Source organism: Myxocyprinus asiaticus, chromosome 17 (genome assembly GCF_019703515.2).
Source record: "Myxocyprinus asiaticus isolate MX2 ecotype Aquarium Trade chromosome 17, UBuf_Myxa_2, whole genome shotgun sequence".
NCBI lineage: Eukaryota > Metazoa > Chordata > Actinopteri > Cypriniformes > Catostomidae > Myxocyprinus > Myxocyprinus asiaticus.
Window position 1 is genome coordinate 21,135,805 of NC_059360.1, and position 15,951 is coordinate 21,151,755.

Below are 15,951 nucleotides of genomic sequence, written 5' to 3' on the forward strand. Positions count from 1 at the left end.
TTTTTCTTAGTAAATTCCCCCCTTCATGTTTCTGAGGCCACTGGGAGTGTGTGATTTTTGTGTCCCTGTGGTTTCAGTTTGTTCTAAATTTTATCCTAAATTTATGAAGAATTTAGGTCTAAACCTATTAATGAATCACAATTTGTGCAAGAAAACTGATTGCATGGCTGTATACTTGATTTTACGCACATATTAATCATGTGTGTATCTGAAATAGCCAAAAGTATTAATTAGATTGGTGTGTCTGCATCCTGCTGGCCATGTTGTGTATTAAGAGGAACAGCTTGAGCCAGTTAAATGAATCAGTCTGAGTGACAGTTTAACACATTGTTTAACATCTAGCAGCACTAACCTTAGCAGCAATAGCAGCTGCTGTGATGTGAGAGGAGCCGCTGTCCTCAGTGGATGCCACACCGCTGTCCTTCTTCTCCTCATCCTCTTCCTCACACTGCACACCCTTGTCTTCTGTCTGCTTGTGTGGGCTGGTCGTGGGTGGAGGAGAGAGGGGTGGAGGAGGAGATGGCAGGTCCTCCAGAGCGTCGTGTACCTCCTTCACTTTCACTGCAGCGTCCCGCAGCAGGTCTATGGCGTGCGGCAGAGCAGGCAGGATGAACTGGAAGCACTCCTGAAAAGAGAAAGGGAGAAAGAGGGAGGCTGTAAATAAAATGGTTGAGATGGTCTTTTAAGTCCCAAAACATGTTCCTCTGTGTCAAGTTTGAGCTCAATTCTGACAATAAAACGAATAGTAAAAAATTTGAGCCAAGTTATAAAATGGCAAATGCTATAGTAAAATATAATTAGTTTTTCCAAATTATTCCAAAGCCTCACAGTGCGAGTTTCTGAATCTTCACAGAGTACATTTTTTTCAGCTCTCGCAAACATCTCATCTTAGCTCTTCATGTACCGTTTAGCAGTAATTTGAGGTCTTCACAGCACAAATCCCTATTGTTCTCCTCCATCATAACAGTGTGTTAGTGATGGCCCACTATCTATCCGAATCCCCTAACAGGATGACATACAGGTCAACCTATTGCCACTAACTTAATGGAATTTCTAATACAGTTGGACATCTTCCATTTTGATGGGCTAAAGTCTGATAAGGACACAGCGTGTGAACTTAACATAGGTGGCCGAACTGCATTGCTCTTAAACAGCAATTGTTAAGTACTTCTGGCAGGAGAATAATAATGAAGAAGAGGATGGCAAACGGGATGCAGACAGATCCAGGGAGGGTTTATGCGCTGGAGTGTTGCTCACCCCAGGTCTGATGTGGTTGCATCTCTCCGTTATGGTGACTCAGAGTTAAAACGAAGATTAATGTGTGGAGACATCAAAAGTCCAGGGGCAACTTCATGTCCTCTTGGTGCATGTAGCAATAGTCAATTTCTGTATTTGTGGTGCAAGGTGAGGCACATGTTTGTGTGTGTGTGTGTGTGTGTGTGTGTGTGTGTGTGCATGTGTGTATGTGCTGACACTCCAGATTTGAGCACATTAGCTCTGTAGGCAATAGCACCTGAGCTCTAAGAAAAAGTGATGGGCAACTCAAACAGACTGAACATGCCAATGTGTTTACATGAGTGTATGGAATGAAATGTGCATTTTGATCTTTAAAGGCGCAGTCAAGCATACCTTCGCACGGCGAAATTCCACGGCTGAAGGAGGCAGGGGCAGATGTTAAGCGCGAGTAAAATAAGCAAAAAAGTATGACCAAGCAGCCTCTTTTTAATGCTGCACTTTACACTCTGTGAGAGTGAAGTTAAAAAGAAACCCGCCCACACAGAGGTCACTGCCAAGCCAAACAACTTCCTATTGGTCAACACGGCAAATTTGCCTGTCAAAGTTCACCAAACTTGAACTCCACACAAAATCCGCGAGGGGACTTTCTTCACCACCGGAAATCCATCGTGCAGATTCACACTGAAATGACTGTATTTCACCCATGGAAATTTGCTGTGTAAAGGTATGTGTGAACACGCCTGGTGGGCAACTGTTTATCTTTAACTGTTTATTCTTCTGAATCTATAGCACAAAACATGTGTGATGAGTGGAGTCCGGTTTGTGAATGATTGACTCTAATGAGTCGGTTCTTTTGAATCTACACCCCAAAACATAAAATGCTACCTTCCGAACAAATACTTTTATCAGCCGGTTATTTTGACTGAATCAAAAACGTACTGAACCACAAGTCATTCATATCACCATGTCCAAATTATGAGACTTAAATCAAATGACTGCAAAGTTATAACAGGTTTTTAGTTGTAGCGGCCCCTACAGGTGGAACTGGAGTAAACTTGGCATGCATCCTAAAAATGTCCTGTTATCAAAGTATACAAAGTGATAATCAGTTTGGACATTGCGTTCCGAAGATATAAGTCAATAGCCGCTTTTCCACTATAGGGCAAGTGCGAGCCAGAGCTATCAACTGGTCAGCCGGGGCCAATAGCCTTGGACCTCAAGCCGTGAGACCAAAATCGATCTGCATAGCCCACCATCGGGCCGATAGCCCTGCACCGTTGCCCTAAAACCCACCCTTAACATGCCACCCTGGTGCCAACATCACACACCCCACCCATTTCACAAGCAAAAGGGAACCTCAGGTTGAGGTATCATGTTATCTATTTATCTAGAATATCGAGTTCATATTGAATGTAAACATAGCTAGCTAGCAAGATAACTTAATGTTGACAGCTCACCAGGCGGGGGCCTGGGTAGCTCAGCATGTAAAGACGCTGACTACCACACCTGGAGTCACAAGTCTGAATCCAGGGCGTGCTGAGTGACTCCAGTCAGGCTTCCTAAGCAAACAATTGGCCCGGTTGCTAGGGTGGGTAGAGTCACATTGGGTTAACCTCCTCGTGGTCGCTATAATTTGGTTCTCACTCTCGGTGGGGCATGTGGTGAGTTGTGCGTGGATGCCGCGGAGAATAGCGTGAAGCCTCCACACACGCTAGGTCTCTGCGGTAATGCGCTCAACAAGCCACGTGAAAAGATGCTCGAATTGACGGTCTCAGACGCAGAGGCAACTGAGGTTCATCTTCCGCCACCCGGATTGAGGCGAGTCACTACACCACCACGAGGACCTAGAGCGCATTGGGAATTGGGCATGCCAAATTGGGGAGAAAATGGGAGAAATTTTTTATATATATATATATATATATATATATATATATATATATATATATATATATATATATATATATATAACATTTTTTGCAAGTTCGGCAAAACTCCTCCTTTGACACTGACCCCGTCAAAATACCCAGTTGGCCATGTTTGGCATAAAGGTAATCGGTGGGCCAAAGGCCATTGGCTCTGAGAAAGTCCAGCGGAGGCACAATGAAGCCCCAGAAATGACAGTGATAACGCAACAGGCCCTGGCACACACTAGCACGCCCTCATTTGGCCTAGTAGTGGAAATGCGGCTAATGAGTGAATTTGGTCCATGCCCAAAAAAATCTGTTTAAAATCAATTTTATATTAAAACATTTAAAATTATATTTAACCTTCAGGATCTAAAAGCTTTGCAGTATCTCTGTCTCTAACGGTGTCTCTCTATAAACTCGTAGTCTGGTGGCCTGCCTCTTCCTCCATTTTAAAAGCAAGAAGGGCAAACTCAGTCCAGCAGATTAGTCCCTCTCAGTGAAAAACCGGGGCTGTGAGGAGGATGCTTTTATGGGTTGTGGACGTGGGATGGAGGGATGCTTTTATTTAGGCAGGGAGAGGAGGAGAGCTGGAGCTGAGCTGGACCGAGCATAAAGGGGGTTCTTCAAAGTTTAATCCCCTTATCGGCTCGGTTTTTGGACTTCAAAGCGCCAGTGAAAGCGGAGTGCTCCGTGACTGGGGCTGATGGGTACTGAAGATTAATACCATGGTCCTATCAGCAGAGCTCCATAGGAAGGAGCTGTAATAGGATTGGCCACAATGTTAACATGGTAAGTGTGGGTGAAAGTGTGCATGAGAGGTGAAGGGAGGGGAGGGGCTTACTCTCTTTTTAAGATTGAGGACGTCAACTGAGGAGCATGGATGGGAAGAATCTGTTCTATTGAACAGGTTGTGTCAATAAACCAAAAATACAATTCAGTTGTTTTTGTATGTCATCATGTGGTCCCAGATATCCCAGCGTGGCATAATACACACAATAAAATGTCGTATAAATGCTATAAAGCCATATGTTGGCACATATTGATGTTTATTACGTTTTTTTTTTTTTGTGCTTTTATAAATAGTGCTTTTTATTGTAATTTGATGTATCCCAGTTTGTTGCAGCTATATATGGCAGAAATATATGGCAGAAATAGTAAGAGTAGTATGCTAGTATGCTACTCCAAACATAGTAATTGTCCAAGTAAGAACCTCTCAATAGTTTCAGTTCGATTCGTAAAGACTTCCTTTGTTGAGTGTTCAGAAGGGTTGAAGAAAGTGGAAGTGATCAGAATACATATGCACAAAGACACACAAACAGAGACTGCTTACCTGTGAGCCCTTCTTGCTCCCAGGTAAATTAATGATGAGGGTTTTGCCTCTGATTCCACATACGGGTCTGCAGAAAGGAGATGATTAGTATTCAATCCCATTAGTATTCAAAACACGTCCTTTATACTAGTGTGTTTGAGTGTGAAAGGCAGAGAGAAGGAAAGAAAGGAGAGGACATGTCCCTGCATGTACATTCACCTGGACAGCATACCAAGCGGCGTGACATTTAAGGAACCCATGAGCATTGCTAGAGCCATCCCTGGAGCTTCACGCTCAATCACCTCTCTGGTGGCCTGAAGACGACAGAACACACACAAATATATATATATATAAAAAAACTGTACAACCAAAGGTAATATTTGGCAATATTACACCAATATTGTTAATATTACACCTATAATAATATCTGTTATATATTTTTTCTTTTCTTTTTTCCTCTTTATTAGATACAGTGAAAAGGAGACAGAAACTAGTTTGGTAGAATGATGGGAAATGGGATCTTCACATGTTGCAGGCTAGACTCGAACCTGTGTCAAGTGTGAGCACTATGGTTCCAATATGTTAAAGACCCCACAAAATTGTTTGACGAATAACATTTTCTTTCCTACTGAAACAGGAAGTTGGGGCTGGATATATTGAAGGACTGATCTTTTTTATTTTTTTTTTTTTAGCCTTTAGTTTAAAAGACACCTCTAAACCATGATTTGCTAAATACTTTTGCTAGTCGGTTGCAGGTAGGGTTGCCACCCGTTCTGTAAAATATTTAAAGATGAAACAATGTGTACCGCATTGAATCAATACGAGGCATGATTTGTCCCGTATTCTTAAAGGGATAGTTCGCCTCTCATTATTTACTCACCCTCATGACATCAAAAATGTGTTTGACTTTCTTTTTTCTGCTGAACACAAACGAAGATTTTAAAAAAAGATCTCAGTTCTGTAGGTCCATACAATGCAAGTGAATGGTGGCCAGAACTTTGAATCTTCAAACTCTTAAATCTTCTATAAATCTCCACCTTTGACCAGCCCCGACCTGTAGGTGGTTATATACACAAAGAATGTGAATTGCCAAAATACAAAAGAAGAATGTGAAAGTGAAAGTGGAGATTTATGGAAAAAAGGACTTAAATATTGATCTGTTTCTCACCCACATGTATATTATTGCTGCTGAATACATGGATTTAACCACTAGAGTCTTATGGAATACTATAATGCTGCCTTATGTGATGAGATTCAAAGATCTGGTAACCATTCACTTGCATTGCATGGACCGACAGAGCTGAGATATTCTTCTAAAAATCTTTGTTTGTGTTCAGCATAAGAAAGTAAGTCATACACATCTGGGAAGGCATGAGGGTGAGTAAATTATATGAGAGAATTATGGTTTTTGGGTGAACTATCCCTTTAAGCCGGGCCCAGATGTACCCTGGCCTAGAGGTCTGCAACCCGACCAGAGCATGACGGGACAAACCTTCAGGTTTCAGGCCAGGTTAGTTTTTCAAATATGACTTCACCTACATAGCTTGTTTCATGCACTCTCATTCACAGACATGCAAACGGATGAGTTAAGGGCCGTTCACACCAAACGCGTCTGCGCTGTTTTTCAATTGTTTAGTGTTACTATACTGATACGAATGTTGTCCATGCTGCTTACATAAAATACAGCCTATTGCAACAAATGTTCTTGCTTGGAGAAGAAATTATATATTTTTTTAATGATTTCAAGAGGGAAAATCCACCCTGTCGTATAGTGAAATTGTTGGGGGGTGCCACAAAACATTTATTTCATGGGATCTTAAAAAGCATGTACACTACCACTGCACCACGGCTCCAACCAGCAATCTTATCTGTGATTTTGCTGTACTATAAACAACAAGACACTATATAGCATTGCGTACCCTGTTGCTTTATTAAAACTTTTATTTTACTTTGACGTTGGCTTGACAAAGCCTTGTCTTCAAGTTAGTTTGAACAATTTTAAGTTTCAAGACAGACAGACGGACGGACGGACGGATGGATGAATGATACACTATATTAACCAATCACTGTCAAGGACCAGAACGAATCGCATTATAGTTACTTATAATAGAGACTGTAGTTACCAAGCTGATTTTTATTTATGTATTTATTTATTTGTTTATTTAATTTATTAACTACAGTATTACTTTTTTGCTATTATGTATGTAAACAGGCTAAACTAATTCAGCATTTAGACAATTGTTCTTCACAGTTCTGGCATTACCACTATGTTCATGACTTCAGCACAGCACGGTCGCTGAGATTTTTCATTACAAACTCAATTCCAGTGAGCCTTTGATCTCTCTCTTCTTCCATCTAAAATTCACATTTTCCGAACCCTTCCCAGCATCCCCTGGGACTCCAATCCCTCAACCTCCACTGACTGTCCCATTCCAGTGAAACTCATACACACACACACACACACACACACACACAGTGTTCAAGTAAACACATGCACAAACACACACGTGCAAAGAAAAGTGCGCAGCAGGGAGGGGTGGAGAAAAAGCAAAAAAGGGATCTCTGGCTAAAAGAAAAGGAAATTTTCTCTGCGATGTGACGCAGTGGGCCCTTGAATTGAATGACACTTCAAACGCTCACATTAGTAAAAGGGAAAAGGAGAGCAGGATGTATCAAAGAAGAGCTAGAGAGTGTCGCTCCACCAGACATAATCCCCACCAGACTCTGATATAGAAACACACATGCAAACACAATTTCACTCAGACATTCATTACAGCACCTTTGTGCATTGGTCTACGAGAACACATAGCAACAAAAATATTGTGGCCCCAAAAAGTATTTGGACACTTAGGCCTTATTTGAAAATACACGAATGTCATTGTTATTAGCAGTGGAGAAGTTCTTCATGAAATTCAGTATTTAGGCATTTGAACTCTACTATATTCAATGCAAGTGTTTGTTAAACTCGTAACACTGTACAATACATTTCCGTTCGTTAACATTAGTTAATGTATTAGGTGTCATGAACTAACAATGAACAATATATTTTTTACAGCATTTATTAATCTTAGTTAATGTTAAATTATAAAAATAAATACAATTGTTCATTGTTAGTTCATGTTAGTTGATAGTGCATTAACTAATATTAACATATACAACTTTTGATTTTAAAAATGTATTTGTATATGTTGAAATTGACATTATATATATAAGCAAGATTAATAAATGCTGCAAAGGTATCGCTCATTTTTAGTTCATGTTAACTAATGTTAACAAATAAATTCTTATTGTAAATTGTTACCGTTAAACTCCTATATGTAGACACAACTTGTAGTTATTTCTGATACTTTTGGCTCATTCTTAAAACAATTTGACTTTCCGACATACAAAATATTGAAATTTTCAATTCAGTTCAGTTCAGTTTTTGCCCATAAAAGCTGAGGGTAAACATTTTTTAACATCTTGACACTTTTTATTATCCATAATAAATAAATGTATTTATTATTTTTATTATTACATTTTGTTAAACGAGTGACAAAAAAAAGTGACAAATTCTCTTAAAAGATTCATTTTTTAAGATGGTGTCAATAACATCACAAAACATACACCATTGATCAGACTAAAATCAATAAATCATACCATTAAATCAATAGATTTTTAATAAAACATTTTCACATGAACATTAAACAATGTAATACCAATGACATTTCAATGAAACGTAAATAAAAATACAATTAAAATGTAAATGAATAACTTTTTGAACATGATGGGAAAATCACTATATGCACATTTGAGCAGCCTCTTCTTCCTCTGAACTTTGACCTTGGAAGTTCTTTTCCACAACTTTTTGTATTATCGAAGTACAAGTTTTTAGCAATGACATGAAATCAAGGGACAAATATTCTTTTTAAATTATTAATGACTTATTTTGCTTTTTTGCACCCGATATGTGTTGTACTAATGCTTGACATGAGAAAACACAAGGAGTACAAAATAAACACATAAATAACAGTAAATGTTATAGAAGTGGTGTACCAGATTAAGGGGACAAGGTTTATTTTTTTTATTTTTTTATTATTTTTTTCATTTTCTAAAAAATGTGTAAAACAATATAGTCAAACCATTTCATATTATTTCATAAAATGTTAGGTTATAAAATGATGCCTTTTTAATGGGATTTCTTGACTACTTGAATTTTTTTTCATGACTGAAAAGTCAAAGGACATGTTTGTCACCATATTTTGATTGACACTTTTACAGCACATTTCCCCTCACACTTACGTCATACCCTGACATGTTCTTCATGTGATTCACCAATGTAAACAGTATGTATACACACACACAAAGCAATGCACACACATGCAACACTTATGTAACATGACACAACATTAACACAAAGCAGACTATTTCTCTCTCTCACGCATTTAGACAGAAAAACAAAGACACGTGGGGGTGGGGAATAAACACACACTCACATGGACACAAACACAAACAGGTGGGCTCCCATGTACCTCAGGCGTGACATCACGGGGTGCAAAGCCCGTTCCACCGGTGGTCAGGATCAAGTTGAGCTCTTTCTCATCACACCAGTCCACCAGTGTCTCCTTTAATACACACACACACAATATAATCAATCCTGTCAGTGTGTTAAAAGAAACTTTCACTAGTAATTCTGTTTTAATACTGAACAGTATATATTGTTTTATCATTTAAAACCTATAGTACTGTATATTTATGAATTTATCATTTTAAGCCAAACAAACTTTTTTTGACGCGTGCTTGTGGTATCTTTCTTAAAAGTAAATTCCACATGGTTTCATATTTTGACACACACATTTTTAATTGCAACTCAAGTGTACAAAAACTTCTGGGGGCCACCGTATGTAAGCTGGCAACCAAATATTGAAACAGCGAAGGAAGGAAAAAATTACACCTAAACCTATGATGAAAAGAAGGCATTGTTTGAATATGTTGCATTTTTGAGCTGGCCTCTAAGTGCAAACGTGTGTGTGCAGCATGTCATGTAGAAGCGGTGAGAGAAAGCTTTACCTTGATCTCGTCAATCTCATCAGGGACTATTTTGTATGAAGAGATTATGCCTCCGAGCCTGTGGGTGAAACACACGCATACACACAACCGACAACACCTGTTAGTGCATGTTCAGTCCTAACGGTGAAGGAGAAACACAGAGTGATAGAGGAATAAAAACACAATGTGACAACATGCAGGGAAGAGAGAGAAAGAGCAACACAATGCCAGAGGTATGAGAAAGCTGTCAAAATACATCCCCACACACTCCACCCACAACAGGGATGACAGTTAAAGAAGAAAGTTCCCTCTTTCAGGGGGCCGTTGCTGTTTTATGCATGTCTGCATTCTCAGGGGTGACGGCTCACGGAGGTTTTAACTTTGACGGTGCCGTTCTTAAGCCCACAAAACAGGTAGCTTAATGAAATGGCTAGGTTTCAAACACAAGTCCCTAATGTAAACAACCAGCTGTAAAATAACTTTTGAGCAAATCATGTTGAAAATTCTGAAGTGCAGCACAAACTGGTGGCTGCTTGTAATACTGCAGCCAGAAATAATAATAATAATAAAAATAAAAAAAATCTCATATTTTGTATTTTTTCAAACAAGTAAGGGATAATGTACAGCGAGAAGGTCATTATTGCAAAAAACAAATAGTTTATTTGGGCTATTTTGACCTTTTTTATTAAGACAGTATTGAGTGAAAGGAAATTATTGGCGAAAAAGAGGGAATGGAGTTGGAAGGAGTCACAGGTCAGACTCGAACCAACATCATCTGCTTGAGCACCAAGACTCAATATATCAGGAGCATATGCCGCACTCCAGACAGCATTTTGCAACCATTTTTCCTGCCGGTAAAAAAAAATTTGTTTTGTTAGAGTTTTGTACCAGTGCGATTACAAAATTGCCCTATTCTTATTTATTAAGTGCTGCCATATACTCCTAATACTCCTAAAGTGTGACGAAACGGCGCTACCCGATTAAACCTTGCATCACAATAGCAGAGTGCACTGAACTCACTGGTCTTCACATCAGCATCCCAACTCAAAATAATTTTTTTTACAGTCAAATGTGCATTTCTAAGTGACAATAAAATATGCAATATAAATATTGTTAACTGCATTTGCGATACAAAAATAATATTAAAATTAAAATGGTTTCTGTACTTTATTATTATATTTTTCCATTTAAAAACTAGGGATGTGCTAATCAATTAATCGAGTAATCGTTCTGCATCAGATAGTCGACTATTAAAAAACACATCTCGAATATCGCAAATTGATTTTCCTTTGTGCATTTGCCTGCCTTGGGCAAAGCTGAATTATCCTGTATTTTGCCTCTGATTCTCTCACCAAATCTCACAGATGCACTTGAGTCCACTGGGCTGCACTGTGGATGTGTGACGTCGAAGTATTTGTGTGCTTTCAAGCAAAGCCAAGTGTGGCAATACTAGTAATATTTTAATTCTTATTGAATTCTACTCTATTGGTATTCAGTTCTTGTTGGAGTAGTGCAAGCCAACAGACAAGGATCTGTTTTTATGGTGGAAAGGAAACGCGAAGCAGTACAAGAAACTCGGAAGCTTATGTGCGTGTGACGAGGGGGAGGGCGTGGCCGGGCTGTGATGGAGCATGGCCGGCGCTGAATCAGCTGATCAGCAGGAGAGCGAGATAAGGGGCAGCTGGAGATGCCGGTTCGAGAGAGAGAGAGACGCATGCGGCCGCGTTGCATGTGTGTCTGTGTCCTTATGTTTTATGTTGTTTTAAGTTAATTTATATCATTAAAAGTTTATGTTTATTTTTCAGCCGGTTCCTGCCTCCTCCTTGCCCGACCTTTAACTGTTACAGTGCGTTAAATATCTGAACAAGGTAAGAGCACATTTTATAAAAAGCCAACTTTCACCACCTGTTTTTCTGAATAATAACGTGAAATAATAAAAATGTGATAGCCTTTTTATGTAGACAGTTCTTATATGTGCATTAACCTCATGCCATCAGTATGTAAGCTCCAAGTGAGTGCAAATGTTTTTTTACTGTTATTTCTAAATCTTTTTTTAATGCATATTTTTCTTTTCAAAAGAAAAGCATAGTTTGTTGAAGTTAGCTTATTTTAAAACCATTTTGGTAATGTTTGTGAATAAAACAAAATATAAATTTCACGTACGTGTCATACTTGATATTTTAAAGTGACATTTTAATTTACGAGTAATCAATTACTAATTTTTTTGTGGGTTAGAGCACTCGACTACAAAGTACTCGAAAATGCGCATCCCTACCTAAAGCCCACCGGTGCTCCCAAATCAGGTGCTGGTGCCACCATCTGTAGAACTTCGTGCCACTGCTCGTACCAGTGCCACTGCTCTCAAATGTTAGTCTGGTGCCCTGGTATGCATTAACTGTTGTGCCATTGCTTTGACTAAAGAGGTTTTTTTAAATGAGGACTAGGATTACAAGTATGTACATTTGTATAAATTTACGTCAAATACAATGCAGTTTTGCATCTAAATATTCCCTTGATAATCAGATAAGCAGATCTTTCGATAAATTTAAGTATTATGGTGTAATGCCCACAACAGAGTGAGAAATAGTGAAAAGAAAGAGAGAAAAAAGGGAGAAAGAGAGAGACAGGGAGAGCGGAGACTAAAAGAGGAATATGCGGAACACAAAGATGCAGAGCTCTTTAATCCGGTTGCCAGGGAAACCGCTGGTGTGTGAAGATTGGGGGTTTGAGGAGAGGTGCTTTAAGACAGAGAGGAGTTTGGGATTTCAACCTGGGTATTTTGTTTGTGTGAGTGAGTACACACATGCACACACACACAAACAAACAAAAAGAACTGGAAGAAAGACCTCAGAATCTAAAAGGAGCGCTTTCTGAATTTGGACAGTTGTATTAATGAGTGGATACGTGAGTTGGTTGACACTGCACATGTGTGTGAATGGGTATAGCTGAGGATTCAGCCTGAAAACGGCTAACACCATGTCCTAACTAGGTGTAACGCAAAAAGTTTACATCGACGCAAAAATGTATCAATTCATACTGAAGGCAAAGATTTTGTGTGACGTGACAAAATCACAGCCAATGATATTACAATATATTTGATGTTTAATACAGTGCTGGTTCTGGAAGCAAAAATCCCATACATTTTTTCAGTATTAACGACAAATGATAGAATTATAAAGACAGACCTACTGTGAGTTTCAAGGTTGTTACTCGATGGTATATGCTTCTGCTGAAGCCACAATTTCATGTTATTTCAACTTCATTTTTAAACTCGTGTTTAATTTCAGAATTCCTGTCAAAGAACTACACTACTAAATACTGAAGAGAAAGATCCACCAAAGAGCTCTGCAGTGACCAACTACTTCCATGACGCACTGTGAATGATATAATCGAGTCAGTCTCCCTACACTCTCAAAACTTCTTATATATATATCTGAATATTTTGCAATAAACGTAAAATATACACTCACTGAGAATTTTATTCGGATCACTATGGTCCTGATAAAGTGCCCGATGTGGTCTTCTGCTGTTCTTACTGGACAGGATGTTACAGTATGTGCTGCCTATTGATATGTGCCTGATGAAGATCATTCTGATTGAAACGTTGCTGTGGTTTTTAAATTAATAAAAGGGAATTATTAAACAGTGTGCGGATCCCCCTCAGTTTTATTTCAATGCTTTTTGCCTTGATCTGGCACCTGTTGTAGAAGTGTTGGATGTACGTGCATTCCCCCCTCCCCCTTCATCAGGATGTTACGTGAACATCAGATTTGCACGTCCCTTGCTGTCTTTTTACATACGGATAGCTCGACTGCCCAAGAATGCAGCATTTTTCAGTTTTCGGATACAGCCAGTGACTAGGTCCTCAAGGTTCGACGTGTTATGTATTCTGAGATGCTATTCTGCTTACTACAATTGTACAGAGTGGTTATCTGTACTGAGTTACTGTAGCTTTTCTGTCCACTCGAACCAGTCTGGCATTTCACTGTTGACCTCTCTCATCAACAAGGCGTTTCCGTCCGCAGAACTGCCGTTCACTGGATGTTTTTTGTTTTTGGCACCATTCTGAAAAAAACTCTAGAGACTGTTGTGCGTGAAAATCCCAGGAGGTCAGCAGTTACAGAAATACTCAAACCAGCCCATCTGGAACCAACAATCATGCCATGGTCCAAATCATTGAGATAAAAATTTTTCCCCATTCTGATGGTTGATGTGAACATTAACTGAAGCTCCTGACCCATATCTGCATGATTTTATGCACTGCACTGCTGCCACACGATTGGCTGATAATCGCATGAATAAGTAGGTGTACAGGTGTTCCTAATGAAGTGCTCAGTGAATGAATACCTAAAATCAACAACTTTAAATCAACAGATTTATAATTTTACATTATTTTTAATTTGTAAGACAACATGATACCTTATGTATTTACAAAAGTTAACAAAAATTATTAAAATAAAAATATATTTATATAAAGTATTGCAAAAGACAAAGCTGTGTTTAATTGCAAAAAACAACATATGTTGTAAACGAAACCCAAGAATTTAGATCCTTCTTTAATCTGCAACCGACTTTTGGCATCAATTCTTTTGCAACACTTCTTTTTTTTTTTTTTGAGTTTCACTTTGCGGAAAGTATTTTTTCTTAATTTTCGCTGTACCTCTTTCCCTTTGCGCTTCATTTCTCTTTGCGCTTCACTATGTGGCACTGTTTTGACATGTGGCAGATTTTCGAGTCTGACAACATCACGTGGAGTGTGGCTTATTCACAAGGTCAAGGAGCATGTGCAGTTTACATGCAACATGATGCCCTCTAACTTCAAAACAAGCAGACACTATCAGCAGAAAAATTTACTTTAATGTTTGTCTCATTTTCTCTAATTTCTAACGAAGAATAATATCACTTAATGTTAAAACTGAAAAAAGCACATTTTTAGGGTGGAAGTCCTGGGTACTGTGCTTCTGTGCTTCATGTAGCTTTTTAGTTAAAATATCACTAGCCTGTGTCGTTTGATGTTACAGCCCACTATTTTCACCTTAACTAGGTTTTTAAAAACTCCTATTTACATAATGGGAAGTATGTGTTTGTGCCATCAAATCCTTGATTAATTCTTAGTGTTACCTGCCTTAATGTTACCGAAACACCTGACACTGTTTCATGGTGTCAATTGATTCAGTGTAAGAAGCTGTAACTTTAAGTGCTACACAACACAACAATCTTTATGTCTTTTTTTTAAATATTATTAATAAAAAAATAAGGTATTAATGCAGAAGAACAGTGGTATAGCTACAGAAGTGCCTTTATGAAATATGAATCACAATTCCTGAAGAACACCATAAACTAATACTCTAAATTAGAGTTTGTGCAAGAATTGGGTTTTTGCATTTGCTAATGTATTTAATAAAACACATTATCTTTAGCATATTATATTTATATTTAGTATTCTTTTGTACTTTTGTTTGTTATGGCAGACCAGACTTATATTACTCTCATAAAATACTATTTCATGTTCGGTGATGACTGACTTATTGGTTCTTGGTATCTTTTTCAGATGTTTCCCCGGTGAACTGCCCATCAACTTTGAGCACTTGACTCACCTGCTCCCAAACTCTGTGTTTCCAGCTCCAATGCAGGATACATTTTTAAATGTGTAATATAAGGTCATCAGTTCTTCTCTGTGTTGGAATTTTTAGTAATATTTCCATGTCTTCAAATGAAAGTGTAATAAAACTTGACAAAATTAGCAACACTGTCTTCTTTTGGCTACATTAAAGGATTAGTGCACTCAAACATTACAATTCTGTCACTGTTTACTCACACTCGTGTAAAACTTTCTTCTGTGGAACATGAGAAATTGTGAATATTGGTGTCGCTTTTTTCCCATCCAATAGTGACTGAGGCTGCCAGTCCCTAACATCTTTTGGGTTCCATGGAAGAGTGTCATATGGGTTTGAAACTACATGAGGGTGAGTACATTTTTTTTAACTAATCTCTTTAAAATCATAAATCTCATATTCTGTGTTTTACCCAGGCATTTGAGGTTAGTTAGGTTTTTAAACAACACAAAAACTGACTCAAAAGCAAGTCTGTTGCTAAAGTATTATTTAAAAAAATATTAAAAACATTCAGTATCTTGTAAAATATTATAAATTGTTGTGCATGTTACTACAAAAGACAACAAATTTGGGCACATTTTACACACACTGGTATACAACATGACAGCTGGTGCTCTTGCATTTTGGTCGAAGCATTTTATGTGTGGTCATGTCAGTTGTCTGGGTTGCCTCTAGTCAGCACAAGAGCATTCTGGTCAAATAAAAATAATACAATTATACGTAAAGTCCACTCCATTATTGAAAGGAAAATGTTACACAAAGAAACAAGATTGTGGCCATGAAGTGTTATAACACCTCACCAGTAGCACAAAAGCCCCACAACTGTTTTCATCATCTTGTGATAAGGAGCAGAGCA

General features: G+C 38.3%; 1 protein-coding gene across 5 annotated transcripts in view; it reads right to left on the reverse strand.

Moving 5' to 3' along the window:
* LOC127455152 (gephyrin) overlaps window positions 1-15,951 on the reverse strand; it is a 129,998-nt gene that overhangs the window by 64,578 nt on the left and 49,469 nt on the right. For all 5 annotated transcript variants that reach the window (XM_051722778.1, XM_051722776.1, XM_051722777.1 and 2 more), the window contains exons 3-7: window positions 9,502-9,559; window positions 8,964-9,056; window positions 4,672-4,766; window positions 4,474-4,540; window positions 353-625 (exon numbers count right to left, since the gene is read on the reverse strand). In XM_051722778.1, the coding sequence (XP_051578738.1) occupies window positions 353-625; window positions 4,474-4,540; window positions 4,672-4,766; window positions 8,964-9,056; window positions 9,502-9,559 (586 nt within the window). The remainder of the gene's footprint in view (window positions 1-352; window positions 626-4,473; window positions 4,541-4,671; window positions 4,767-8,963; window positions 9,057-9,501; window positions 9,560-15,951) is intronic.